The 25,741-nt window shown below is 45.5% G+C and overlaps 1 protein-coding gene across 6 annotated transcripts; it reads left to right on the top strand.

The window, feature by feature from the left end:
• Positions 1-276: 276 nt before the first annotated feature.
• LOC310751843 (peptidoglycan recognition protein 3-like) lies at positions 277-25,440 on the top strand. 6 transcript variants are annotated; one of them, XM_083591573.1, is made up of 6 exons: positions 368-432; positions 3,138-3,187; positions 15,840-15,906; positions 16,983-17,193; positions 19,369-19,487; positions 24,723-25,440. In XM_083591573.1, the coding sequence occupies exons 3-6, from the start codon at positions 15,855-15,857 to the stop codon at positions 24,902-24,904; spliced, it is 564 nt and encodes a 187-aa protein (XP_083447699.1). In that variant the 5' UTR covers positions 368-432; positions 3,138-3,187; positions 15,840-15,854; the 3' UTR covers positions 24,905-25,440. The 6 variants fall into 6 exon arrangements, with proteins under 6 accessions (XP_083447696.1, XP_083447699.1, XP_083447698.1 ...); XM_083591572.1 differs by having other exon boundaries at positions 412-432; positions 3,042-3,187; XM_083591574.1 differs by lacking the exon at positions 368-432 and adding an exon at positions 611-626.
• The last annotated feature ends 301 nt before the right edge of the window (positions 25,441-25,741 follow it).

Here is a 25,741-nt window from a genome sequence, read left to right as displayed (position 1 = left end):
CCTGCAGATAATAATAATAAAAGTAAATAATAATAATAATAATAATAATAATGACACTTGGTTTTGAATGAATGAATCTTTATTTGCATCAGCCACTGGCCTTAGCAATAAAACAACAATACAATATACAAATAAAAAGTCAATTATATAAAATACAGTTAAGGGTTTTGGATCAATAGTCAAACAGTGGAAAAAATGACACTTGGTTCTAGCCTGGCCTTTTTCTCTCGACTCTGTGCTGGGCTGCTCTTCCTAAACTTTCCTGTTAAGAAACTGGTCGAAACTTGAGACATGTCCAGTGGCAACATCCCTCCTGTCCCTGATCGATTGCCTCCTTGCCTCTTGCAAAACGGGTTCCTCAAGATATCTCGCCTTTGGGTTTTGACACACAAGGGCTGGCAGAGAACAGCCCGTCTCCCTGGGAAGAAAGAGGTGAGGCCATGAAACTTTGTCCGAATGGGACCGTGCAGAGTTTTGAGAAAAGCACCACTTTGTGCTTATCGTCCCAAGAAATGCTGTTAGGGGTTGGCTCCAGGAGTAGGGGAAAGAGACTAGGAAGCTGACTCAGGTCCTTCCAGCTTGGTATTGTCTCAGCATTCACTGGCGCCCGCTCTCTAGGGATTCAGGTGGTTCCAGCCCTGCCTGGAGAGGACAGGGATTGAAGCTGGGCTTTTTGCAGGTGCTCTACCGGTGCGCCACAGCCCTCCCTCCAAAAATACAGACCCCAGTCTGTATTTCTTCTGAATGAAGAACCGATTTACATAGGCATATGCTGCCATACCTTAAATCAGGGGTTGGCACTTTTTTGTTTTGCCCCCTGTGGCCCCAAAGTTCCCCTTTCATGCTGACTGGATGCAGGAGACAGGGACCCTGCTGCAGAAATAGCAACAGGTCTTCATCCTGCCGTGACCCCAGACCACTAACTGTCACGGTCTGGTTCATGGGCGATCTAAGTCCCAGCTGGGGACGTTGGGACCGGGGGCAAGATGGCGGGGTGGGAGCAGAAACGGGAGTCCAGAAGCCAGGAGTCAGGAAGCCAAGAGTCCGAGGGTCAGAGAGCTGGGAGTCAAGAAGCCAAGGATCCAAGGGTCAGGAAGCAAGGAGTCACGAAGTCAGGGGCCAAGGATCAAGAAGCAAGGATTCAAGGAGCCAAACGTAGCAAGGCAGGGAACATGTTGCTGTGGCAAAGAGCCGAAGGGAAATGCTGACTTTATATCCCTTCCCGGCTCTTGCCACCAGGTGCTGTGAGTTACCAATCGGCCTCACCTGTGCGGCTGCGCCTTGCCTCTTCAGAACAAACTTAGGAAGGCCCCAGTTCTGCAAAGTCCTATTGGTCACAGGGCCTGGCTCCTGCACACACACCTGACACTAACCTTCTCCTCCTGCCTTAAATGAAGTGGCCGCAGTGTGAGGGGGTGACTTCTTGGTTCCCCCCTCCCTCCTGTTGGTTTCCCAGATTCTTCCTTTACAGCACAATCCCGTCTGTATTTAATACAAATCAGGGTCTGTCATTGTGCATCTGCGCTTGATTCACAGTCACGCTGCATGGTGGGCTTTGTAATACTACAGCTGTTGGTGTTGTTCTTTGGAAGCCATGGTCCAGGTCTTCAACAAAGGGCTTTTTGTGGGTTCTGTCTGGGGGCGGCGGTACGAATATAAGTGAACACAATAGAACTCCCATGTTCAATTATTATATCGCTGAAAACTCAATTCTGGGAGGCAGACAATAGGGGGAAGGGAGCTGCTGCCTTCAGGCCCTGCATGAGAGTTCCTTGGAGGAATCTTGTCAGCCATGACTGGATCCCCAGGCTTTGTAGAGTTGTGTGTGTGTTTGAGGTTGAATCTTGACAAGACAGAAGTACTGTTTTGGGGGGACAGGAGGCGGTTGGGTGTGGAGGACTCCCTGGTCCTGAATGGGGTAACTGTGCCCCTGAAGGACCAGGTACACAGCCTGGGAGTCATTTTGGACTCACAGCTGTCCATGGAGGCGCAGATCAATTCTGTGTCCAGGGCAGCTGTTTATCAGCTCCATCTGGTACACAGGATGATACCCTACCTGCCCGTGGACTGTCTCACCAGAGTGGTGCATGCTCTGGTTATCTCCCGCTTGGACTGCTGCAATGCGCTCTATGTGGGGCTACCTTTGAAGGTGACCCGGAAACTATAACTAATCCAGAATGTGGCAGCTAGACTGGTGACAGGGAGCGGCCCGCGAGACCACATAACACTGGTCCTGAGAGATCTGCATTGGCTCCCAGTACGTTTCCAAGCACAATTCAAAGTGTTGGTGCTGACCTTTAAAGCCCTAAATGGCCTTGGTCCTGTATATCTGAAGGAGCGTCTCCACCCCCATCGTTCTGCCCGGACACTGAGGTCCAGCTCCCAGGGCCTTCTGGCGGTTCCCTCCCTGCGAGAAGCCAAGTTACAGGGAACCAGGCAGAGGGCCTTCTTGGTAGTGGCACCTGCCCTGTGGAACGCCCTCCCATCAGATGTCAAAGAGAAAAACAACTACCAGACTCTTAGAAGACATCTGAAGGCAGCCCTGTTTAGGGAAGCTTTTAATGTTTGATGCATTATTGTATTTTAATCTTTTCTTGGAACCTGCCCAGAGTGGCTCGGGAAGCACAGCCAGATGGGCGGGGTATAAAAATTATTATTATTATTGTGATCCAGCAGAGATCTTCTTATTTCCACCGCCACGATTGTCCTCAGCGCTAGCTGATAATGTATGGAAGTTCTCCAGACTTGAACATCTAAATTAGCTGGAGAAGAGCTTGCTAGAGTCCACATCGTGTTACTGTGTGACCTTTACAGAAGCTTACAATTACATGTGGACCCAACGGCAACAAAACATTGCATCATCAACATGCTACATAACCAGTTGAATCCCCCCCACCAGAACAAACCAATCCAAACATGGGCAGACAATCAGTGCAGGTGACTTACAACAGCCAGTTATGTAGGGGGGAATCAGACACACTTTGATACAAGCAAACATGGAGAATTTAAAAATGCCACCCTTTTAGATCCTTGCTCATTAGCACCGCACGATTCTATTCGGTGACCTTCAACAGGACTAGTGCATTGCACACCCATAATCATCCTTGAATCCCTTGCTTGATTTAATTCTGATTTAGGTTCAGCCACCTGACCGATTGACTACCTTTTGGAGCAAGCTACCTCCTTGGTGAGTATTTTTCTTTCCTACAGCCAGGGGGCTGATTCTCTTGGGATCTCTGTTTGGTGGATACTGCAAATTTTATGACATTGCAGGTGCAACTGCGTGCTCTGTGTGAGCTCTCACCCTTGGCTCTTCTTGATAAACATTAGAGCATAGCAAGTATTTCTGACATAGTTTGAAAAGGCCAAAATTGGTTAAGGAAGACATTTCTCTCTCTCTCCAAATAATCTTTATTAGTTTTTCAATTAGATACTCCACATACACATATTGTATTACATTTATACTTGCTCTTCAGAGCTGACTTTCCTCCTTCCTTCTTCTGGTTTTTTATATCATATATAATTTTATCGCATTATTTCCTTCCATTTTATATCTTGTTATTCGTTTTCCATATTTGTCCATAGTGTATCCATAAACAAATAAGTCCTCGTGTTTATATCATTCTTGCTGTCTGCCTGTATTCATTTATTTGAATTCATTTTTGAATAAGAGATCAATGATCTTAAACACAAAACAATGTGGTCCCTTGCAACTCTACAATTCGGATATGATTCTATGGTTGAGGATGATGGGATTTGGAGACCAGCGACATTATGGCCCTTTCCAAAATAGAATCATAACCAAAACACAGACACACTTTTGCATTTGCTGTTCTCCATCCAAACAATGCTTAAACAAACACAATCTATTAAGGGAAAGTGTCCATAAGGATGACTACGTTAGCGAAAATGACATGAAAAATACATTCTGTCTGGGGGAATTGCTTGCAAAAAGATGCACCGTATTAAGAACCGCACTCAAAAATGTGTTTCTTAGGAGAAAGTCACACTAAAACGCTGGTGAATTTTTACGAGGATTACAAAACCCCATAGAAGCACATTTCTGCAGAAATGTAAATAACTGATTTTAAAGCGGGGGAAAGATGAGAGACGTGAAACTGACAGATCCATCCCTACTGAGTGAATGAAGCCCAATTCACACCATGCATTTTAAGCAATCTTATGCCACTTTAAAGAGGCAAGGCTTTCTCTAAAGAATTCTGGGAACTGCAATTTGTTAAGGGCGCTGAGAGTCACCAGGAGACCCCTTATCTCCCTCACAGAGCTACAGTTCCCAGAGTTCTCCAGGAAGAGGGTTAAAGGTAAAGGTAAAGGGACCCCTGACCATTAGGTCCAGTCGTGACCAACTCTGGGGTTGCGGCGCTCCTCTTGCTTTATTGGCCGAGGGAACCGGCGTACAGCTTCCGGGTCATGTGGCCAGCAGGACTAAGCCGCTTCTGGCGAACCAGAGCAGCGCACGGAAACGCCGTTTACCTTCCCGACGGAGCGGTACCTATTTATCTACTTGCACTTTTGACGTGCTTTTGAACTGCTAGGTTGGCAGGAGCAGGGACCGAGCAACAGGAGCTCACCCCGTCGCGGGGATTCAAACTGCAGACCTCTGCACATGCGCAAAGCTCGATTTAGTGCTTCTGTGCATGCGCCGAAACCTGGAAGTAACCCGTTCCGGTACTTCCAGGTTCGGTGCGGTGCGTAACCCGAAAACGCGCAACCTGAAGCGTCTGTAACCCGAGGTATGACTGTACTCTGAAAGAGGGCATGTCTGCCAGCTGGCATGCTAAACAGCGACATGTCCAATGGCAACATTTTTGCTGCCGATCCCTATTATGGGTGATGGGCGAGGCTCATTCTACCTCAGAGCGAAAACTGGAGGAGGTTACAACAATGCCTTTCTTTGATCTTTGAAATGTCGGTGTTCCTGTTATAGCCACCACCCCACGGCTCCAGTTCAGCTGAGCCGTGATTCGTCCTGGAGTGGTAAAATGTCTGTACGCCTTAGTGAGTTTGGACAACCGGGTGCACCTCTCTCTTTCTGAAAACTTGACAGTTGTGGTCTGATTTTTCTTCTTCAATATGCACTTAGTGGAATTGTGTGGGGAGTTGATATTCACTCTGGAACCCCTCTGAAATTGTGGGGCCTCTGTAGGAATATTTCTGTTGAACCTGCAAAGCAAGTGAGAGGGGACATGGTGCCATAGCAGAACAAAATGATGGTGGTGGTGGTGGTGGTGATGATGATATTAAGAAGAGCAATAATAATTATTAATAACAATAATAACAATTCTGAATCCAAATGTCGAGATCACTTTGAATCGTCTGACTTCCTCCCCATCCCTTCCTTGGGCCCTATTAATCCTATTTTCAACTGCATATCACTACTTCTTCAATAATAATATTTATATGCTGTCCATCTGACTGGGTTGCCCCAGCCGCTCGTGGCGGCTCATGATAAAAAAAATAGTAAAAACACAATACATCATCGTACACAAAAAACTTCCCTGAACAGGGCTGCACCCAGAGCTCTGGAGCTGGCTACCTGGCCTGTCGCCATCTTAACCTGAAGCCCAGGTGTGCATGAAGAAGGTGAGGACATAAGAATAGGGTGCTGGATCAGGCCCATCTAGTCCAGCACCTTATTTTCAAACCTTAAAGACTTCCCTAAACAGGGCTGCCTTCAGATGTCTTCTAAAAGTCAGATAGTTGTTTATTTCCTTGACATCTGATGGAAGGGGAAGGGCGTCACTACCAAAAAGGCCCTCTACCTGGTTCCCTGTAACTTCACTTCTCTCAGGGAGGGAACCGCCAGAAGGCCCTCGGCGCTGGACCTCAGCGTCCGGGCTGAACGACGTGGGTGGAGATGCTCCTTCAGGTATACTGGACTGGGGCTGTTTAGGGCAGGGGTCAGCAAACTTTTTCAGCAGGGGGCCAGTCCACTGTCCCTCAGACCTTGTGGGGGGCCAGACTATATTTTTTTTTTGAGGGGGAATTAACAAATTCCTATGCCACACAAATAACCCGGAGATGCATTTTAAATAAAAGGACACATTCTACTCATGTAAAAACACGCTGATTCCCAGACCGTCCGCGGGCCAGAGTTAGAAGACAATTGGGCCGGATCCGGCCCCCGGGCCTTAGTTTGCCTACCCATGGATTAGGGCTTTAAAGGTCAGCACCCACACTGAAAGCAAACCCTGCTTGCTAATAAACTACCATACCCTCCAATATTTATCCAATGAAAATAGGGACGTTTAATAATAATAATAATAATAATAATAATAATACCCTGCCCATTTGACTGGGTTGCTCCAGCCACTCTGGGCAAACTTCCAACATATATAAAAACATAATAAAACATTAAACATTAAAAGTGGTGCTGTGGGTTAAACCACAGAGCCTAGGACTTGCCGATCAGAAGGTCGGCAGTTCAAATCCCCATGACGGGGTGAGCGCCCGTTGTTTGGTCCCTGGTCCTGCCAACCTAGCAGTTCAAAAGCACGTCAAAGCGCGAGTAGATAAGTAGATACCACTCCGGTGGGAAGGTGAATGGTGTTTCCGTGCGCTGCTCTGGTTCGCCAGAAGCAGCTTAGTCATGCTGGCCACATGACCCGGAAGCTGTACGCCGGCTCCCTCGGCCAATAAAGCGAGATGAGCGCTGCAACTCCAGAGTCGGTCACGACTGGACCTAATGGTCAGGGGTCCCTTTACCTTTTTATATGGGGTGGTCTTCTAGAGGTTGCATAGTTACTTATCTCCTTGGTTCAGGGGTCGCATAACTACATACCTTCCAATATTTTTCTGATGAAAATAGGGACGTCCTAAGGAAAAAGGGGCTTTTCTTAAGGAAAAAGGGGCAGAGGAACCAGAGACCAAATTGCAAACATGCACTGGATTATGGAGAAAGCTAGAGAGTTCCAGAAAGACATCTACTTCTGCTTCATTGACTATGCAAAAAGCCTTTGACTGTGTCGACCACAGCAAACTATGGCAAGTTCTTAAAGAAATGGGAGTGCCTGATCACCTCATCTGTCTCCTGAGAAATCTCTATGTTGGACAAGAAGCTACAGTTAGAACTGGATATGGAACAACTGATTGGTTCAAAATTGGGAAAGGAGTACGACAAGGCTGTATATTGTCTCCCTGCTTCTCCCTTGCAGAATTCATCATGCAAAAGGCTGGGCTGGATGAATCCCAAGCCGGAATTAAGATCGCCAGAAGAAATATCAACAGCCTCAGATATGCAGTTGACACAACCTTGATGGCAGAAAGTGAGGAGGAATTAAAGAACCTTTTAATGAGGGTGAAAGAGGAGAGCACAAAATATGGTCTGAAGCTCAACATCAAAAAAACGAAGATCATGGCCACTGGTCCCATCACCTCCTGGGAAATAGAAGGGAAAAAAATGGAGGCAGTGAGAGATTTTACTTACTTGGGCTCCATGATCACTGCAGATGGTGACAGCAGTCACGAAATTAAAAGACACCTGTTCTTTGGGAGAAAGGCAATGGCAAACCTAGACAGCATCTTAAAAAGCAGAGACATCACTTTGCCAACGAAGGTCCCTATATTTAAAGCTATGGTTTTCCCAGTAGTGATGTATGGAAGTGAGAGCTGGACCATAAAGAAGGCTGATCGCCGAAGAATTGATGCCTCTGTTATTTTCTCCTACAGATATAGAGCCCACTTAAAGACTCAATACGACTCAATACCCCATAAGGGAAAGGGAGCAGTTTTTCTTATAACACCAGTTTATTTATATTATTGTGTATTTTTTATGCTATTCAACGCCCTGCTTCTCAGACTGTGTGAGAGGAGTCAGCACCTAAGCCTACATGTCAAACATACATTTACATTGGATAGGGGCGTATTCTGCTGTGCTGATTCACCTTACAAGGACTGCTCTGTCCCTTTGCTCTCAAATCTGCCTCAATGAGGAATGCTGCCCCATCCAACTGATTTTTTTTATTATGAGAAAAACCTGTTAAAACTGGTGGCTTTTTGTTTTAAAACCAGCTTGCACTATCAAGGGAAAACCCAGCTTGAGGAAATTGTGCAAGAATGCAACACTATCATGAGCAATTTGCAGTCTGTTTCCTCTTAAACCAGATTGCTGTGTGTGCACATCAGGGGAGGCTAAGAGGCCAAATTCTGGCCCCTTTTCATTACCCCAGCAAAACTCCCAGAGTAACCTTGTTACCATTGAATTGATGGGGAACTACCAGCCCACAGGCCTCATTCGGCCCAGATTTGGCCCATGAGGCTTTTCCTCACAAACAACACCCATCTACCACCAATACTTTTGATATCAGGTGTGAGACATGTATGGACAAGGCTACAAATGAATAACAGGAGCTTAAAGTTGGCTGACCAGTAGTTTAGACCCTCCATGTGTCTCTGTTTTCCAGGGACAGTCCCAGATTTACAGAAGCCGTCCTGGTTTCAGATTTGATCCCGGAATGCCCCATTTTTCCTTGTTGTTGTTTAGTCGTTTAGTCGTGTCCGACTCTTCGTGACCCCCTGGACCAGAGCACGCCAGGCACTCCTGTCTTCCACTGCCTCCTGCAGTTTGGTCAAACTCATGCTGGTAGATTCGAGAACACTGTCCCACCATCTGGTCCTCTGTCGTCCCCTTCTCCTTGTGCCCTCCATCTTTCCCAACATCAGGGTCTTTTCCAGGGAGTCTTCTCTTCTCATGAGGTGGCCAAAGTCTTGGAGCCTCAGCTTCAGGATCTGTCCTTCCAGTGAGCACTCAGGGCTGATTTCCTTCAGAATGGAGAGGTTTGATCTTCTTGCAGTCCATGGGACTCTCAAGAGTCTCCTCCAGCACCATAATTCAAAAGCATCAATTCTTCGGCGATCAGCCTTCTTTATGGTCCAGCTTTCACTTCCATACATCACTACTGGGAAAACTATAGCTTTAAATATATGGACCTTTGTTGGCAAGGTGATGTCTCTGCTTTTTAAGATGCTATATAGACTTTTGAAATTGTCCACCCTGTAGCCCAATACCACCCCCCAAAAAACATCATCCATCCATCCATCAAAGGAGGAGGCGGTCTACAGCAGAAATCCTGTCTGCCAGGATACCTGATAATGGTCACTGATTGCATTATCTGGGCAGCCTGGCCATTTTTTGCGTGATGGTTAATTCTTTAGTTCCTGAATCCAGGTCACAGGCTCACCCTATTCATACACAGATATGCCCTTAAGACAGGATTTTCAAGCAAAAATACAATGGGATGGCTTTCCCCATTTGCCTCCCTTACTGCAGAGGAACATTTGAGGCCTTTGGGAGAGTCAAAATGACTTCAGGATTGCTCTCCTGTACTATTTCAGACACATGGTTCATGTATTTTGATATGTATGCATTTATGAATATTTATTCTATATCTGAGACCTTAAAGTTCTTATAACACTGGGTTGCCCCAACCACTCTGGGTGGCACCCAATGTATATAAAAACATAATAAAACATTAAATGTTTAAAACCTTCCTATACAGGGCTACTGTAAAGGGAATTGGGGTTGCTCGTGCGTAAGGGGGCTGCTGCTCTAGGCAACGTTGTCTGGCTAAACCTTTCCCTGGCTGGACAGCCCTTTCTCCGTGGCTGTGTCAGTCACTGGCAGAATCCGTCAGTGGGTGTTTCCTGAACTTCTTCCAACATAAAAGCTGCTTGACGCCAAGTCTCCACCTAGCCTCCCTGCATGGAAGTCTTCTGCGCAGAGTGGGCGTGGCCAGCGGAGGTCCTGGGCTCTCCCCGCTGGTCTCTGTGGAAGAGTCTTGGAGCCATGTCTCCGAAGTCCTTCCCTGCTCCCCTTTCTTCCTGGTGTCACACCGATTTCCTTCCCCAAAGGAAGTGTTCTCTCTCTCCCTGCTGGTCCCTTCTCCTGCATCGTTGGGGAGCCTTACCTCCACTCTTGGCTCCGATGGCAGTTCCCTGACAGCTACCTTCAGATGTCTTTTAGAGGCTGCATAGTTATTTATCTCCTTGGCTCAGGGGTCACATAACTCCATACCCTCCAACATTTCTCTGATGAAAATAGGGACATCCTAAGGAAAACTGGGACATTCTGGGATTAAATCAGAAGCTAGGATGGCTTCTGAAAATCCGAGACTATCTCTGGAAAATACGGACATTTGGAGGAGCTGATATTGTGGCTGGAGGTGGGTGGGTGAGGAGAAACTGTAGGCTCTTTATTTCCTGTAGGAAAATGGAATTTGCTGAGCATTTGGGGAATATTTGTTGCCACCTGGTGGCACAATAGAAGAATGCAAGGTTTTTCTGCAAGTGGAGATACTATTTTTTGCAGATCAGAGAGCACCCAGGTTTTGCCCACAATCAGTGCCGGATTTAAATATAAGCTAAACAAGCTATAGCTTAGGGCCCCACTCTCTCGGGGAACCCAAAAAATTTAAAGGAAAAGCAACAATCTGGATGTACATTTTGAAAATATAAGATAAAAAACAAATAAAATAAAACCTACATATAGCAACCGTGTTTTGTGTTGTGTAGGCTCCTACGATTTAAGTAATGGACCCCGCCTGCTAGCCTGCTCCCTAAAATATCTCAGGTTTGCTCATTTCTATATATAGGGTGCCTACATTGTGCATGGACTGGTTGCATGGCAACATGCGCAAATGGCTTTAGATACCCATTGGGTCCATAAATTACCATATAGCACAACACAACACATTCAACACAAAAAACAGCGACAAAGCGACAATTTGTTGTTGACAAAGGACAGCTGGACATATAAAGGGCCCCATTACCTTCAGTAGCTTAGGGCCTCATCAAACCTAAATCCTGCCCACAATGTCAGCTTTATTAAAATAAACAAATTTTAAATTAATATCATACAAATGTACAAAAAAATCATAGAAGGTTCCAAAGTTCTACATAGCTGCTTGCGGTCCCTATGAGCTCATGAGCAGGAGTGAAGGCGGACATGCACTCTGGACTTTAAGAAGGCCGATTTCTGAAAGCTTAAAGAACTAACGGGAGAGATAGCGTGGTCAGAAATACTCAAAGAGAAGAAATCCAAGATAGATGGGAGTTTCTTGAAGGTGAAACTCTTCCATAAACAACGCTTCCATAAACAAAGTTAATCTTCGGTCTGTCCTTTATTTTTTCTTAGGCTAGCAAAATAAATCAAATAGATCAGGGGGCTCTGTCAGGTCAAACTTGCATTCCAACACGCCTTCTCTTTCGAACGATCCTGATTCTCCTCCCCCCTGTCCTTCTTTCTCCGGCAAGCCTGTCTTGGCGAGACGCCATTTTTTAACTGCGTCATAAAAATTTTCCACTTTCTCACCTGTTGTAATCCATCCATCCCCACACAGTTCTTAAAATCCTGCTTATGATTAATAAAAACGCGACGATCTTATTTCTTTCTGGGGTGAAGGGTTATTATTATCACATCGTGCAAAGAAAAAAAAGAGTTTTTTCCTCCACCCCCCCTTCGTTCCAAACACACAGTCTCCTGGTGGTGACTCATCAAAAGATTTACTTATCCATCCGTCACTCCCGGTCACAGAGATCCATTAATCAGCAGCCTTATCTGTCGAGCTTTACTTGATGTATGTGCTTCAGCTTCATTTCCAATCGTATGTTTCCAATTATAATTCCGAGCTGAAGCAACCAGCACGCGCTAATTGGAATCAGCATCAGGAAGAGCTGACTTCACTGAGGGCTCGTGCCAAGTGTTCGGCACCCCCATCTCTCGGATCAGGGGGTGCATTGTGAACACCGCTGGCAAGACAGGACCCCCCCACATCCTAGGGGGGAGGGAAGGCTGCATACTTCCCATAGCAGCCCCTTAATTACCTCGTATGGGTCAGAGAGATGTTATTGTCGGCCATCTTCCAACGCGCCACGTGGTGGCCTCTCACTGCTGCGGTAATTTGGTGGGTGATTGGTTGTTGTGGATTGGCTGCCGTTGCAGCAATTGGGCGTGCGATTGCCGGCTGCTGTTGGTGAGCGGGCAGACGCTTTTTGGCGTCAGTGATGCGAGTGATTGTCAGCGTTTGTAAGTTGGATTAGTGATTTTCTGCATTCCCCCCCAAAAAGCTCAACAACCTTGGGCAATGCCCGCCCCCCAAGCTAAACAACTCTGGGCCATCTCCCCCCATTTTCTTGAATTTGAGTCCCCCAAAATAGGGATCCTCTTATACACGGGGACGTGTTATACACGGAAAAATACTGTATGTTCGACAACCGAGGTTCCACTGTATTGTGATTTTATCTTGCGAACCACCCCCGAGACTTGCAGGTATACAGTGGTACCTCTGGTTAAGAACTTAATTCATTCTGGAGGTCCGTTCTTAACCTGAAACTGTTCTTAACCTGAGATACCACTTTAGCTAATGGGGCCTCACACTGCCTCCGCACAATTTCTGTTCTCAGCCTGAAGCAAAGTTCTTAACCCGAGGTATTATTTCTGGGTTATTGGAGTCTGTAACCTGAAGCGTCTGTATCCTGAAGCGTCTGTAACCTAAGGTGCCACTGTAAAGTGATATACAAATGTATTTGTTTATATAATAATAATAATAATAATAATAATAATAATAATACATGGATATGCCAGGATCAAAGCTACGACGGGCTTGCAAGCAATGCTTGTGCTTTCCTGCTTAATTTCACCTTGGTGGTGTTGTTTTTTTACAGTTTGTCTCAACAGAAATCTCCTTGAGTCATCGAAGCCTTCCCTGGGATATTAAACATCTCTAAGGCAGGTGGCTTGACACATCATAACTCATGTTATAATTAACACGACATAACAGCTGGGTTTCCCTTGTCCCAGCATAGATGCCTTCTGCAAAAGCATTTCGCTTACATAATCCTCCAAGAGATAAAGCCTTTGCTTCCTCTGCTTTTGTCTCTGTGACTTGATGGATCTGCACCAATACTAGGGGGTTTCATAACCCTTGCTTATTATCCCTCTGGTCACACCCTTGCTGCTGCCAGGATCCACAGCCTGGCGACACCTCGACATTCTGGTTTCGACATTCTGACTTTCCCCACAATCCTCCGCCTCCCTTTAAAAAGGGAGAGAGGTAAAACCTGCAGCTTTTAGAAGGAAGGCTAAGCTTAAACCGGGCACAGGTAGGTTCTCAATTGTTTCTGTGCTTTCAAGAAATGGGCCAGGCCAGGGACGGGGAGCTCATTTCTTCCCCACCCTGATGTTGCTGGACTCCAGCTCCCATTATCTCTGACTGTTGGCTGATGGGAGGCAGCAGTGTGGATAGATAATTTTGTTCTTTGGAATATCTGTTCTTATTGCTGGGCTTTAAATTCATAGACTCATAGGTAAAGGCAAAGGGACCCCTGACCATTCGGTCCAGTCGTGGCTGACTCTGGGGTTGCGGCACTCATCTCGCTTTATTGGCCGAGGGAGCCGGTGTACAGCTTCCGGGTCATGTGGCCAGCATGACTAAGCCGCTTCTGGTGAACCAGAGCAGCGCACAGAAACGCCGTTTACCTTCCCGCTGAAGTGGTACCTATTTATCTACTTGCACTTTGACATGCTTTCGAACAGCTAGGTTGGCAGGAGCAGGGACCGGGCAACGGGAGCTCACCCCGCCATGGGGATTCGAACCGCCGACCTTTTGATTGGCAAGTCCTAGACTCTGTGGTTTAACCCACAGCACCACCTGCGTCCCTTCATAGACTCATAGAACTCCAGAATTCGAAGGGATCACGAGGGTCAAGTTCTATTGACTGAGCTATCCCAGGTCTCATGATGCTACAGCTGGGCTGGGGAAATCTGTGGCCCTCTTTTGGACTACAAGACCTGCCAACTCTGGCCATTGGCTGTGCTCACAGGAGATGATAGGTCCAGCAACATTTGTGGGACCATTACAGCTTCCATCAACCCTGGCTGTTGACCATGCTGGCTGGAGCAGTTGGCAGGTAGAACCCAACAGCATCTGCCCATCTTCTTTTTTTGAAGGTGAGGATGATTATACCTCCATGGCAAAGTGCACACGCAGGAGGTCTCTCTGCGTAGGACTGGGGAAGACCCCTGTTTGAATCCTGGAGAGCTGCTGCTTCTCAATGCAGACGATGCTGAACCAGATGGACCAAAGTCTGACTCTTTATAAGGCAGGAATGGGGAACATGTAGCCCTTCAGAAGTTGCTGGACTCCATCTCCCATCATTGCTGAGCATTGGCCGTGCTGGCTGGTGCTGATGGGAGTTGGAAGCCAATCACACCTGGAGGACCACACGACTGACCCCTTCCCTTTTCTCTGGCACTGTATATTCCTGCAAATGGTCTTATGGGGAGGCTCTCTTCAGATGGTACATGTGTCTTCCAAACGTGGAAATCCAGCCCTGCTGTGCTTGTCTCCCCTGCTCTCTCTGTCTGAGGCAAAGGACAATCTGTGTGGAAATAATAGATTCATCCAAATCTGTATGCAGGCCTACTGCTTCATCAAAATGTAATTTATTCTGGTGACGCTGCAAGTAAAGCCCTTTTAGGATCTCTCAGCATACACACCGCATCATCAGCATAAAGACTCAACATAAAGACTCATTAGCATAAAGACTCAACTGTACCCTCATAAAAACTGAGATATATAAATTCAGCCAGCAGCTGCAAAAGAGGGAAGAGCAATGTGGACCAGGGACATCTCTGTTTAGTACCCCTTCAAATAAAAATCAGTGAGGAATCCTGATCATGGGTACACACTGTGCCATAATTCACTTTATACAACTAAGCAGTTGCTGCTGTAGATTTAGCCTCCAACTGGTATTTGTTTAAAACACCCAACAAGCAACACCATTCCAGGGAATCAAATGCTTTATAGGGATCTGTAGCCAATGGAGTTTTCCTCCTTCTACAATCAAATGTAACATTTAATAAACAGCATACTGGATCTGCCATATGTCTATTGGGTATGAACCCTGTCTGATCTAAATTCATAATTGTTGCAATCACCCTGCACACATGAAATGCCAAAACTGATACAATCATTTTCTTTAATCCTGATTGAGCAGGGTGAAAGGTCTTTATGATCCCACTTCCTGCCTATCTTGTCCAGGTTTGAGTGAGACAATAATCTGAGAAGCATTCAATGTCTTTTGGGTGCCTCTTCCCCACCATACATCATTAAACAAAATTAGTCACATCAGGTCTGCTGTGAACTGCCCAGAGATCTACGGATAAAGGGTGAGATACAAATATAATAATAATAATAATAATAATAATAATAATAATAATAATAATAGAAAGAAGTGCAAAACTGGAGGGGGGTCTATTTTGTTTCAGCTTTGAAATTGCAGTCTTACATTTCCCAAATATAACTAAGTCTTCTTTTCCAAAGGTTCAGTTATTTGAGATAAATCAGAATAATATTCTGCAAATATATTATGAATACAGTGGTACCTCGCAAGACGAACGCCTCGCAAGACGAAAAACGCGCAAGACGAAAGAGTTTTCCGTTTTTTGAGTCGTTCTGCAAGACGAATTTCCCTATGGGCTTGCTTCGCAAGACGAAACGTCTTGCGAGTTCTTGCGAGTTTGTTTCCTTTTTCTTAAAGCCGCTAAGCCGTTAATAGCCGCTAAGCCGCTAAGCCGTTAATAGCCGCTAAGCCGCTAATAGCCGTGCTTCGCAAGACGAAAAAACGGCAAGATGAAGAGACTCGCAGAACGGATTAATTTCGTCTTGCGAGGCACCACTGTAGTCTTGTGATTAAATGTAAGCCCTCTATCTCTTTGTTTCATAGAACATTGTCTACTGTAATATCTCTCCTCACAAGCTTGGATTATATATAATGTTGTCTAGACCAGCTTTAACCCATCAATATTTTATTTCCCACAGGTCTTTAATAGCAAGATGATGGCCAGCCAAGAGATTATTCTGCTTTTTCTGTGTGCTCTGTCACAAGGTAAGCTTGAAAGCCAATCGAAACAACTGGAGGATGTGGTATGATCATCAACATGACTGGACCACCTGATACCCGGCCTTGGCTGGGGAGGGCGGGGTATAAATAAAAATTATTATTATTATTATTATTTTATTATTAATGCATGGGGATAGAATTACCATAATTCAGGGCCGGATTTAGGTTTGATGAGGCCCTAAGCTATTGAAGGTAATGAGGCCCTTTACTGTCCACCTGTCCTTTGTCAACGACAAATTGTCGCTGTTTTTTGTGTTGAATATATGCTATGTGGTAATTTATGGACTTAATAGGTATCTAAAGCCATTTGCACATAATGAAGGTAAAGGTAAAGGGATCCCTGACCTAATGGTCCAGTCATGGCCGACTCTGGGGTTGCGGCGCTCATCTTGCTTTATTGGCCGAGGGAGCCGGCATACAGCTTCCGGGTCATGTGGCCAGCAGGACTAAGCCGCTTCTGGCAAACCAGAGCAGCGCACGGAAATGCCGTTTACCTTTCCACTGGAGCGGTACCTATTTATCTACTTGCACTTTGACGTGCTTTCGAACTGCTTAGGTTGGTAGGAGTTGGGACTGAGCAATGGGAGCTCACCCCATCGCGGGAATTCAAACCGCCGACCCTCCGGTCGGCAAGCCCTAGGCTCTGTGGTTTAACCCACAGCACTACCCGCATCCCATATATGGTAATTTATGGACCTAATAGGTATCTAAATCCATTTGCACATCACAAATAGGAGCCTACACAACACAAAACACTGTTGCTGTATGTAGGTTTTATTTTATTTGTTTTTTATCTTATATTTTCGAAATGTAGATCCAGGTTTTTTTCCTTTAATTTTTTTGGGGGGCCTCCAAGGGAGTGGGGCCCTAAGCTATGGTTTGTTTAGCTTACACATAAATCCGGCACTGCCATAATTCATTGAGCAGACCTCAGTTAGGATTTTAGTCATCGGATGGCTTGCATTGGAATCAAGAGGAGTGGTAGAGCTTGGAAGGAACTCTGTGAGCCCTGGTTTCGCACCCCCGTGCCACTTCACAGTTTTCCTTTTGTGTGTTCCCAGCTTCGGGGTGCTTCAAACTCATCACCCCCTCCAAGTGGGGTGCAAAGCCGGCCAACTGCTCTGAACCTTTGAAGGACCTCCCGCCTGAGTACGTCATCATCATCCACACGGCTCAGAATCCGTGCAAAACGCGAGCCGAATGCTCCAGAGAAGTCAGGAACGCTCAGGATTATCACCTGGGCCTCAAAGGGTGGTGCGATGTGGCCTATAAGTAAGAGCGTTGCTCTTATTCTTGTACCAAAGTATCTTAATTATCTCTTTTCCTTGCTGCATTTCTGTTAGTCGAGATCACTGTTTGACTTTGCTTAAGCCGCTTCAAATACCAACTTAACAATAAAGTAGCCTACAGTGGTACCTTGGTTCTCGAACTTAATCCATTCCGGGAGTCCGTTTGACTCCCGAAACCGTTCAAAAACCAAAGCTCGGCTTCCGATTGGCTGCAGGGGCTTCCTGCACTCAAACGGAAGCGGCGTCGGATGTTCGGCTTCCGAAAAATGTTTGCAAACTGGAACACTTACTCTGGGGTTGTGGTGTTCGGGAGCCATTTTGTTCTGCAACTAAGCCATTCGGGAACCAAGGTACGACCATATATATATATATATATATATATATATATATATATATATACTGCCTGAATGGGTTTCCCTATACAGTGGTACCTCGGGTGAAGTACTTAATTCGTTCCGGAGGTCCGTTCTTAACCTGAAGCTGTTCATAACCTGAAGCACTACTTTAGCTAATGGGGCCTCCTGTTGCTGCCGCGCCGCCAGAGCACGATTTCTGTTCTCACCCTGAAGCAAAGTTCTTAACCCGAAGTACTATTTCTGGGTTAGCAGAGTCTGTAACCTGAAGCGTCTGTAACCTGAAGTGTATGTAACCCAAGGTACCACTGTATATCTCAACAACTATAAGAACTAGAAGCTCAAACATAAAGCAAAGAGGCAGTTCCTTGCCCCATGGAGCTTGCCACTCCAGAGCTGGGTTGGATAGGCTCAGATTAATGTGAACCCCTTTTGCAAACAACAGAGGAACTGAGGCAATAAAACAGATTCAGGTATTGTGAGCCCCAACGTGCCAATTAGTAATTCAACTGAGTTTGCGATGAGCCCTCATAACACTGGAATTTGGGGATATTCCAGTAGAATTGAATGTTGCCAGATACATGACAAACAAAAAAACAAAAGCACATCATTGTTAACAATTAACTCTGTTTTTTATTTATAAAATGACTGGGAAAGGTGTTGGATTCCAGAATAATGTAGCAAGTCAGTAGCTGTTTCTACAGAGCTCCGAGTCTTACTACAATCACACTTAACTCATATTGCTGTGAATCAGTGTTGTTTGTTTTTCCATATAGGAAATTGCTGCTGTATTTTTGCTTTTAGACTGGAATTTTGCATGTGTTGAAGAACCTAGACTACTTTAAGCACAGTCCATTTTGCTAGTTTTATAACACATGTGTAGCAATGATATATGCATGTGTTGTTTAGTTTTTCTGCTGCAAGTCTATTTCAGTTGCTTTTGGTAAAAAAAAGAAGCAACTAATAAATTTTAACAACAACAAATCGTTAAATGACCGCAGTAACTCCCACAAGGGGCTGTGAAGGTCACTGTCTTGTATGACTTTAAGAAGATTAGTCACTTTGAGGCCTCATTTGGACGAGGTATTTACATCTGTCTAGCAAACAGAACAAGAGGTGTAAAGGGGAAAAGTGAGAAAAGAAGGGCACACTCAATCTCTCACTCACTTCCTTTCACGCCCTTCAATGTAAGAAGCCATATCTGTTCAATTTCTCTCTGTGTCTCTTCCACATCGTAAGTTCAGTTTGCTACTTCTCCATTTTGCTTTGCTTTGCTTTGCTGCTGCTGCTATTTTTAAAAAGCCACCGTGAACATCTGTTACAATTTGTATTTTAATTAAAACGTTATTTTAATTAAATGTAAATTTAATTAAAATATTAGCATTAAATTTCAATATTTTGCCTGCCTCTTTGTTTCTTTGCAGACAGTTTAATATAATGCATTCTTGTACGTTGTCTTCATATATATATGGATTGGAGAACTGGATTGTTGGAGAACTGGATTGTAAAATTCAGGGGAGAAAGTAGATTTTGTAGGATTCGATTCGATTATGGTGTATTCTTTGAGGAGATGCAGATTTCTCCCTATCCTTAGTCTTTGGAGTCTTGCAGTACAGGAGTCACAGCCGCTCACAAGAATATATCTTCTTTCTTTCTTTCTTTCTTTCTTTCTTTCTTTCTTTCTTTCTCTCTCTCTCTCTCTCTCTCTCTCTCTCTCTCTCTCTCTCTCTCTCTCTCTCTCTCTCTCTCTCTCTCTCTCTCCCTCCCTCCCTTCCTTCCTTCCTTCCTTCCTTCCTTCCTTCCAGCTTCCTGATTGGCGAGGATGGGCTTGTGTATGAAGGGCGCGGTTGGCGCAATGTTGGATCTCACACCTACGGCTACAACGATTTGTCCCTCGGCATCGCTTTCATTGGCACCTTCGTAGGTGAGTAGATCCATGCCTTAGGAGACCTTTAACCGAGTCAGGTCATTGGCCCATCTAACTCAGTATTTCCCGCACCGACTGGCGGGGGATCTCCAAGGTTTCAGAGAACGGTCTTTCCCCAGCCCTACCTGGAGATGCTGGGGGTTGAACCTGGAACCTTCTGCATGCAAAGCAAGTGCTCTAGCACTGAGCTATGGCCTCATGCCTACAAACGAAGTAAGATTCTAGTCCCCATGGTGATGGATCAAGGGTTAACTTTAATAGGAACAGAGGAATATTTATCTATCTATATCTATCTATCTATCTATCATCTATCTATCATCTATCTATCATCTATCTATCTATCTAATCTATCTATCTATCTATCTATCTATCTATCTATCTATCTAATCTATCTATCTATCTATCTCTCTATCTATCTAATCTCTATCATCTATCTTCTATCTATCTATCTATCTATCTATCTATCTGTCATCTATCATCTATATCATCTATCTATCTATCCAAGGGCCTTCTGGTGGTTCCCTCGCTGTGAGAAGCCAAGTTACAGGGAACCAGACAGAGGGCCTTCTCGGTAGTGGCTCCCGCCCTGTGGAGCGCCCTCCCACCAGATGTCAAAGAGAAAAACAATTACCAGACTTTTAGAAGACATCTGAAGGCAGCCCTACTTAGGGAAGCTTTTAATGTTTAATAGATTATTGTGTTTTAATATTCTGTTGAAAGCTGCCCAGAGTGGCTGGGGAAACCCAGCCAGATGGGCGGGATATAAATTATTATTATTAAACCAGTGATTTTTTTCTGGGGGGACGCAGGGGTATGCATACCTCTAAACGTTTTGTGAATCTAAGTTTGGCCTCGGTGAGGGGCAGTATTTCAATCTGAGTAGGAAAATGAGAGTACCCCTAAACATTTTTTTAATAGGAAAAAAGTGCTCTCTCTCTCTCTCTCTCTCTCTCTCTCTCTCTCTCTCTCGCTCTCTCGCTCTCTCGCTCTGTCTCTCATTTCACCCTCCTACCCTCACATGGTGGTTTAGAATATATAAAAAACAGGAAAATATAACATGGTAACAAACAAAAACAAAGCCCCTCCCCATAGTTTAAAAGGCTGTAGATTGTTGAATTAGCCAAAGGCCTGGGAGAAGGAGAATGCTTTCATTTGGCGTCTAAAGATATGTAATGGTGGCTCCAGGTGAGCCTCCATGGGAAGATCATTCCATAAATGGGGAGCCACCACAGAAAAGGCCCCGTTCTTGTCTTGCCACCCTCCGGATCTCTCATGGAGGAGGCACATGAAAAAAAGGGCTTCGGGTGATATCCCAAGTCCAGAACCATCCCATAGTTTCTGGCATCCTCTCCTTGTTTACTCTTCCATTACATGGGAGCTCAGTGAGTGGCAGAGGCGTCAGCTTATGATGGTCACGTCTCACGTGTGACGTCAGGACGTTGGGAGGAGCTGGGAGTGGAGAAGGAGCTGGCTGCTGGGGGCATGCTGTGCTCAGTTCTGTGCTTTGGCCCTGCACTTTTGGGATATTGGGGGGGGGGTGCCAGCCTCTACCTCCCCAAATATAGGGGCCCCAAAAGGGCCCAGAGGCCCCTAGGAGCCAGCATCCCTGGTGAGTGGATTGTCTCATTTGTGGAAGGGTGTTGCATCACAGCCTAGGAAAACATGTTGCCATCAGTGGGTTGGTAACATCAAATGATGCACACAGGATGAACTAGGGTTGCCATGTTCCCCAAAGTGAAGATCTGGACAAAATCACTGAGCTTTTTTTGGGAACACCTGCCCCCTCTGCAAAACAACAACAAAGTTTTGGGCCTTTCTTGGATTTTTTAAGCATTTCTTTTAAAACAATGCCCTACTTGCCATGCGTCTGGGTTTTCCCAGATGCCATTTCCACCCAGTTGCCTGATTTCACTGCCTGATTCCCAGATGTGGCCGGGAAAACCCAGCCATATGGCAGCCCTAGGATAAGTTGAAGTCAGTGGGCTGAACCCCACTGGGTTGCTGGCCTGCCTTCCTCTCCTTCCCCCATAAGTGGTTCCTCCCTAATTGCACTGGCTATCTACCATCATAGAAAGGGCCCATAGATTCCCAGTGACTCTCCCAATAATATTGTTCTCATCAGCCACACATAGCACTGCCCAGTGGCCAGGGAGATGTAGATCAGCAAAATCTGGAGGTTCCCTGGTCTCCTCCTCAACCTGAGGCTCCAACAAATGACCCAAGAGTCACCACCGTTGAGCCTCAGAATGACAAACATCTCCAGCAGGATCATGGAGGAGAAGGCTCTCCATGGCTACAAGCCACAATGACTATGTTTTACCCCTGTTTTATCCCTGTTGGGTTGGCACCCTTAACTGGATTCCTACCAACCTAAATGGAAAGCTACATTGCAAATCTACTTGGATGATGGACTCAAGGGCATCCTGATCAAATTTGCAGATGACACCAAACTGGGAGGGGTGGCTAACACCCCAGAGGACAGGATCACACTTCAAAACGACCTTGACAGATTAGAGAACTGGGCCAAAACAAACAAGATGAATTTTAACAGGGAGAAATGTAAAGTATTGCACTTGGGCAAAAAAATGAGAGGCACAAATACAAGATGGGTGACACCTGGCTTGAGAGCAGTACGTACATGTGAAAAGGATCTAGGAGTCTTGGTTGACCACAAACTTGACATGAGTCAACAGTGTGACGCGGCAGCTAAAAAAGCCAATGCAATTCTGGGCTGCATCAATAGGAGTATAGCATCTAGATCAAGGGAAGTAATAGTGCCACTGTATTCTGCTCTGGTCAGACCTCACCTGGAGTACTGTGTCCAGTTCTGGGCACCACAGTTCAAGAAGGACACTGACAAACTGGAACGTGTCCAGAGGAGGGCAACCAAAATGGTCAAAGGCCTGGAAACGATGCCTTATGAGGAACGGCTAAGGGAGCTGGGCATGTTTAGCCTGGAGAAGAGGAGGTTAAGGGGTGATATGATAGCCATGTTCAAATATATAAAAGGATGTCACATAGAGGAGGGAGAAAGGTTGTTTTCTGCTGCTCCAGAGAAGCGGACACGGAGCAATGGATCCAAACTACAAGAAAGAAGATTCCACCTAAACATTAGGAAGAACTTCCTGACAGTAAGAGCTGTTCGACAGTGGAATTTGCTGCCAAGGAGTGTGGTGGAGTCTCCTTCTTTGGAGGTCTTTAAGCAGAGGCTTGACAACCATATGTCAGGAGTGCTCTGATTGTGTTTCCTGCTTGGCAGGGAGTTGGACTCGATGGCCCTTGTGGTCTCTTCCAACTCTATGATTCTATGATTGCATGAAAAAGCTAGAGCAATAATTATGAGAAATTATGAGAAAGCTACAGCAATAATCCGGCAAAAAATTTGGCATGTGGAACTGCAATGCCACGTGAGCGAGATGAATAAACACCCAGCAATAAAAAATAATGGGAGAGGATTCACCCCAGCAAATTATTTGTCAAAATTACAAATACCCAAATAGAGACGGTCATTTACCCTCGCTAGATTCAACGTGCTGCCATCTGCCTTATTGCAGGGCAGATTTGAGGGCAAACCATACGCGGAACGAGTCTGCCCCTGCGGCTTGATGGAGGTAGAAACTGTCTCTCGTGTCTTGTTACGCTGCCGTTTCCACGGGGATATACGCTCGGTATTTATCATTCCTGTTACACAAAAGTCTCCAAATGGGTCCGAATTTCAATGTCTAAAACTCCTGGTAGAGGACAAGGATCTAGAGATCACGCTAAGGGTGGCCAAATTCGGTGCGGCTGCCATAAAAACTTAGGGAACAAGCTGTACTACCGAAATGATTAAGGTTTTAAATGATAATTTTAGGTTATATTTTAGTGATCAAGATTTAATAAAAATTTTTAACTGCCACTATATCTGAATTGTCTCTGTTATACCCAATTGCAATTTAATGTATTCCTGTTGTGTTTTATGAGTTTCCTGATATTGTAAGTGACCTGGAAATGGTCTGTGACCATAATAATAAAATTCTATTCTATTCTATGTTTTACCCCTGTTGGAGGCTGTAAGCTTCTCAAAACCAGTTGCTGGGAATCTAGAATCGGGGGAATTGCTGTTGTCTCACTTGCAGGCTTCCCATGGAAACATCTGGTTGGCCACTGTGGGAACAGGATGCTGGACTAGATGGGGCCATTTGGTCGATCCAGCAGCCAGGCTTATGTTCGCTTATGACCTCACCCTTTGGACTGCATGCTTTGTATGGGATGGTGCAGAGGCATCTTTGAATGAATGCCACTCTTGGGAGGTTCTCAAGGGAACACAGTTTGCTTTGTACTGAAGCGGAGGGTGTTGGTCCTCTGAAGTCAAAGGTTGCTCTGCGACACATTCCTAAATTGGGCCTGGATGTGTGTGAAAGAGTCATCTTGCTACAGAGCAATCTTTTAGAAGTGAATGCTCTCCAGTTTTTGTTTCACAGAAGAAACTGAAGTACAGTGGTACCTCGGGTTAAGAACTTAATTTGTTCCGGAGGTCCGTTCTTAACCTGAAACTGTTCTTAACCTGAAGCACCACTTTAGCTAATGGGGCCTCCTGCTGCTGCCGCGCCACCGGAGCACGATTTCTGTTCTCATCCTGAAACAAAGTTCTTAACCTGAGGTAATATTTCTGGGTTAGCAGAGTCTGTAACCTGAAGCATATGTAGCCTGAATCGCATGTAACGTGAGGTACCACTGTATGCTTTGATGCAACACCCCTGCTTTCCCCCACCTGCCCTCCAGGTGTGTGCTCTGAAAACATGGCACATGGGCGGAGACATGCTAGAATGCTCTAGAGCGTTGAGTCCATTCACATAGATCTATTGAGTCCCTTTGTTGAAAAGGAGATTAAGCAGATTCATGGAGAATAAAGCTATCAACAGCTATGTCTGTGGTCCACCTCCAGTCAATGGGAAACAAGAGTTGGAGAGCGCTATAGCACTCATTTTCAGCCTGTGGACTAACCAGAGACATCTGGCTCGCTATGGTGAAATAGGATGCTGGAAAATGGACTTAGAACCCTGCTGGATCAGACCAGTGGTTTCTCAGGGAAATCTGGTTGGCCACTGTGAGAACAGAATGCCGGTCCAGGTGGGCATGTGGCCTGATCCAGCGGGCTCTTCTTATGCTTCTAAAAAAAATATATGCATAGCTAACGGGTGTGTTTGTAAAAACTCTGGAGTCTCATGCCACCATCCTTTTCTCTTCCAGAGAGGTCTCCCAACCAAGCGGCATGGAAAGCTTTGAAGTGCCTGCTTGACTTCTCTGTCAAGGTCGGGTACCTGTCTCCAGATTACCTCGTAGTAGCCCACAGCGACATCAGCAATCTTGTTTCTCCCGGAGAGCCGATCCGTTCGGAAATTTCCAAGTGGCCCAATTACAGGCACAACTGAAGACTTCTTCACTCATCCGCTGCAGTGCTGGAAGTGTTAGAGAGGAATGAGAGTGACTCCAAGTGAGACCTTACAACAAAATGCCACAGCCTGGACTGCAACTGTTGAGGTTTCCATCCATTAAGACATGCCTTTCACCAGGATATTTCATTTCACCATTCCCCTGTTTTCCATTTCCTCTCTCCAAAAAACACTCATTGTTCAGGGGCCGCTAACCATGCTCAGCAGGTACGTACTGTGCTGTTTTTAGGTGTTTAAATAAAACTCTCCTTAGCGGTTCTCTCATTAATGATCTCTTGCACTTCTGCTAATTTTGGCGCCCACTTAACCTGCTGATGTCTCCTTCTTGCATGTGTGCAGTGCGGTTTTGGCAACGTAACAAGACTGAGTTTGCTTTGAGCATATATGATTTGGGCGTTCCAGATATCAGACATGTCCAGCAGGTCGATCGTGACTTACTGGTCAATCGCGGGGTGTTCCTGGTTGATCCTGGTTGATCTTTTGTCCCCTGGTGATTTGTAAATGTCCCCCAAAAACTTTGGCTCCCTAAAATAGCCCAACAACTTTGGCTTCCTAAAAAAAGCTCAGCAACTCTGGTCCATCCTCCAATGACAATGAGTAGCTCACTGCCAGTTTTTTTACACTGTGAGTAGATCGCAGTCTCTTGGGAGTTGGATGTTCCTGCTCTAGATGGTTGGGTTGCATCATGGCGGTTGGTTAATATGTTAATATATTTACACACAAATTCCACAAGGGGGAGCTTAGAATCAACTTTGCTGTGGTGTAAATAAAGAGATGTACTGTCTTTTGTGTTTTGGAATCTGTGGCTTTGCTTAA

This window comes from Podarcis filfolensis, assembly GCF_964270895.1.
Source record: "Podarcis filfolensis genome assembly, chromosome: 16".
Classification (NCBI taxonomy): Eukaryota; Metazoa; Chordata; class Lepidosauria; order Squamata; family Lacertidae; genus Podarcis; species Podarcis filfolensis.
The sequence above is the reverse complement of the archived record's forward strand: the minus strand, read 5'-3'. Positions and strand labels throughout refer to the sequence as shown.

Excerpts from the sequence above, each read along its gene's own strand:
- LOC310751843 (XM_083591570.1), top strand. The coding sequence starts at position 292 with ATGTCCAGTGGCAACATCCCTCCTGTCCCTGATCGATTGCCTCCTTGC. Across the intron at positions 15,907-16,982 it reads TCTGTGTGCTCTGTCACAAG|CTTCGGGGTGCTTCAAACTC; the intron begins GTAAGCTTGAAA and ends GTGTGTTCCCAG. Across the intron at positions 17,194-19,368 it reads TGGTGCGATGTGGCCTATAA|CTTCCTGATTGGCGAGGATG; the intron begins GTAAGAGCGTTG and ends CCTTCCTTCCAG.